Below are 3,748 nucleotides of genomic sequence, written 5' to 3' on the forward strand. Positions count from 1 at the left end.
TGAGAGGTGAAAGTGGATTGAACTTGTCGCAATTCAAACAAGATTATGGGGCGTTTGAGAGCTAGTCTAATTGCCTGGCTGCACCAAATGTCGTCTTGGAAATGCAAAAGATGTGCTTGGTAAAGTTTTGCGAGCTTTGAATGCCATTTGTCACTTCTCGATTCGATTTAGTCATGCAATTATTATGGAACCACGTTAACTTATGGTGCTGTGCCAAAACTAATAGATTGGATTTGGTTTGTGATTAAATCAAGTGCAGAAGCCACAAAGAGCCACGAACATGTGTGTTCGTTATGTGCTAAGATAGATAGAATTCTGTTTTACAAAGTGTGGGAATAATAATTTAGTTGTCACTCAACCTCTTTCGAGGTATCCGACATATGATCGAAACTCAACAAGAACTGTTGTCGATCCCAGGTTGACCTTCAACATGGCCAAGTCCACCCATCATAACTCAAAAAAAAAATGTCATGAAACGCAAAATCAATAAGCTCAAATCGGTTTTGATCACGAATTCGACTCGTGTTGAAATCATGCTCGCCTAAGCAAACGAAATCGGTGAGCGGCAACCACATGTTGTAATTGAATTCATGGCCACTGGAATCGACAAGATTAATTGATCTGATACCTTGGTCATTGTCGTCGTGGCTTCTAGACGACACTCAAGGCTCACGCGTGTCTCACAGTCACGAATGAATTTCTGATTGATGAAACGACATGAACTGTCACACTTCACACCATGAACACCACTCAAGTGAACTGTGAACAGGCAACCAAACAATGCAATAACTGTTATTGATGTTTCTATCCAGCACCCCTTTTCTGTGCTAGCCAAACAATACTAAACACGGCCAATCTTGACATTTGGGAAATCTTTTTTATTTTCGTCATTTTATGCACCTGTGATATGTATATTCGAGGAAACGTGGATGGAACGCCTCACGACTGTTCAATCCATCCATCCGTCTATCCATCCATCAATCAAAGGCGAGCCTTGCCATAGGCTATAAACATTACGCCGAAAGTACTAAAAGTGACAAATCTGAAATACTAATTTACATGTTTTCGCTTGTCTAACTCCAAAGGCAACGATTTTGGTACATTCGAAAAGCAATTCATGGCGAGGAATTTCGACTTTTAATTTTTGAAACTATCCCGAGGCATCAAACCACATTCAAACCCAACCAGTGTGAATTGATGGGCTAACTGGTTGCATTATGTAACAGAGTGGCATTTTGGGTTGGCCACCCTTCACGTCTGCATTCTGTTTTGATAAAAATCGGACCTCACTCTTGGATTTTCCTGGTCAAGGTTGCGTGAATTCAAATCTCGGAAGCTTGTGTTTCATTTTGACGACGTCTGTTTTTTCCGTAGCGAATGTCTCTGTTCACGTTCTCTCCGCACAATTAGTTGGTCGTCGAAGGCACCAAGATGTTCGAGAGAATAGAAGTATTCTTCTTTCGCTGAAGATTTCATGCCTCACTGAATGGCTTTGTCTTAACCTTAATGTCCAGTGCTTGGTCGGTTCCTTCAAGAGTCATTCACCCAAGCAACAGCAAATAATCAGCACCACTGCTATCATCATCATTACCATTACCATTATTGGCCGTGGCAGTGAGTGCAATGTATGAGTCCACTTTTAGTGCGCGGCCGGCATGTGAACACAAGCAACAAATGCCTCTTTGGTCGCCAAGGTTATTTTTCTTCAAATCAATACCGCAACGCCTGATTGAACCGGTTAAATGATGCTCTTGAGAGCATTGAGAAAATTGCACCTAATGACCACCGTTGGTTCGAAATAGCTTGAGAAGCCATAAATTGCATCCAATTGGGTGACTCTGCCTTGACATCTATCGAGATCCCAGATCAGTTTCTTTTACCGATGTGGTGTCCAAAGAAAAAGAAACGAAAGAAAACGGAAACTTTCCCATCATTTCCTTTCCTGATAGATTGTGACGGGTTGGCAAATTTGCTCCCCATTCTGCATGACGAGATTTATTGCCCAATATCCTTGTATGAAGATGCAAAAAGCTTCACGACGGTGGTGGTTGCGCTAGTGATCATGAGGATGATCATTCTTCCCGTCGTATATGGAGTGAAATTCAACAACTCGGAATATCCGATTGACTTTTGAATGGGACTTACTGAATAGCGCCAAAACGGGAAGATACGGCTCGAGCGTGAGCTAATGAAATGAACCACATAGTGTACATGGACAGGGTATAAACAGTACACATGCGGTACGTAGTACCATGACAACACACCGGCATCAGCTGCAACTGAAGCGAGATAATGACCTTCAATACATCTTCTCCGTTATGCAAATTCTTTTCCCCTCTAAATCTTAAGTTGTTGGGATGGTTCTCTATGGGAGTCCTCGTGAACCTGTGGATGACAAAGCCACAATCATGTCATGGATGTGCATATGTTCATGAACGCCACCGATCCTAATCATTTGGCTTAAGTGGATCTGCATTCAAAAACATTTGCGACATCATCGCTGGGGCTCCCCATAAGGACACCCTCAAAAACACACACCAACTGGATGACAAATCCAGCTTCTCAGCTTACCGTTGACATGTTTGATTTCCTTTCATCACTCACCATCATGTGCGTTGCGTGTGATTGATCCTTTGAAACCATTTTTATCCATCTATCAATTCATCCATCTTTCTTTCGTTTGAAAGAACGGAAACAAACTGGTGTTTGGTCAGAATCACGCAACCTCTTCGGTCGAACTCTGGCCGAAATGATCTGGTTTTGATCTCCAGCTTTTCAACTCGGGCCTACCGATTTTTGTTTTAGAAAATCCTGGTGAAGCCATCGAGGAATTAATTGCCGCCGTAGAATATCCTGCATTGAATTCCTCACTCAGTTATGTGGAAAAGAATCAGTGAAAGTTGCGAAAATCACGCCTAGATTCCTGATCCTTTTGTGTGTGAGAATCCATTGTCTCAAGGTTAGAGGGCTTTGACAATAGAATGTGATTAATGCAATAAATTAGAGCCATCCAGTACAACATGAAAGGAATGCATGCGATGCTACTACTACTTGAGGAGAACTGAAACGAACGTCCATTCGTTACATATCTTTTTGTAACTATCTCTTCCAGGCATGTTGGTCAATCTACAAGGTTAGATTTAACAATCATGAGACTCTTCCGAAGGAAAACCAACGAATATGCGGATCCACAATTGACGGCCTTACGTCAGGAGCAACAAGACGACGAAGACCAGATTTCCAACAACGGTGGAGACGACTCTGGTTCTGTTGCTGGCAGCCAGATTTCCAATTCCGGGGGTGGGGCCGGTGGATCAATGGGTGGGAACACACCTCAAATTGGAAAACGAGGAGGTAAGTTCTCAATTTTGCCCTTCCCTATTCCAAAAAAATCAATTGATAAGTACTTCAAGCCTTGGGCATAAGAATATACTCGTATTTTAGCGACCTTGCTCATATTGGAAGTCGTTGGTTGAGCGTCATGTGTCATGTGCGAAGCGANTTGCGCGACGCCAAAGCCCCCCAAAACTCTCATGTCACTTGAGTGACAATGATAACTCCATGGTTTTCGCCTTGAATTTGGCAGGCCCTACTTTGTGGCGTTTCCCCATTTCCTTCATGCTCACACATGCAAATTTTTTTTTTATTTTTTTGAATGACAAATGCCGCCGTGATCGAACTTGCGTCATTTCCTTTGGCTTTGGCTGAAGAGTTCTTAGCCGGACTTTTGAGTCAAAAATCTTTGAAT

At 42.5% G+C, this 3,748-nt stretch overlaps 1 protein-coding gene across 1 annotated transcript in view; it reads left to right on the forward strand.

Annotated features, from left to right (window-relative positions):
- The first annotated feature begins 3,012 nt into the window (after positions 1 to 3,012).
- The window catches only part of LOC131879568 (uncharacterized), a 20,962-nt gene continuing 20,226 nt past the window's right edge, over positions 3,013 to 3,748 (forward strand). Inside the window, 1 exon segment of the mRNA XM_059225926.1 lies at positions 3,013 to 3,354. Coding sequence (XP_059081909.1) covers positions 3,150 to 3,354 — 205 coding nt within the window. The 5' untranslated portion in view covers positions 3,013 to 3,149.

This window comes from Tigriopus californicus, chromosome 4 (assembly GCF_007210705.1).
Source record: "Tigriopus californicus strain San Diego chromosome 4, Tcal_SD_v2.1, whole genome shotgun sequence".
Taxonomy (NCBI): domain Eukaryota; kingdom Metazoa; phylum Arthropoda; class Copepoda; order Harpacticoida; family Harpacticidae; genus Tigriopus; species Tigriopus californicus.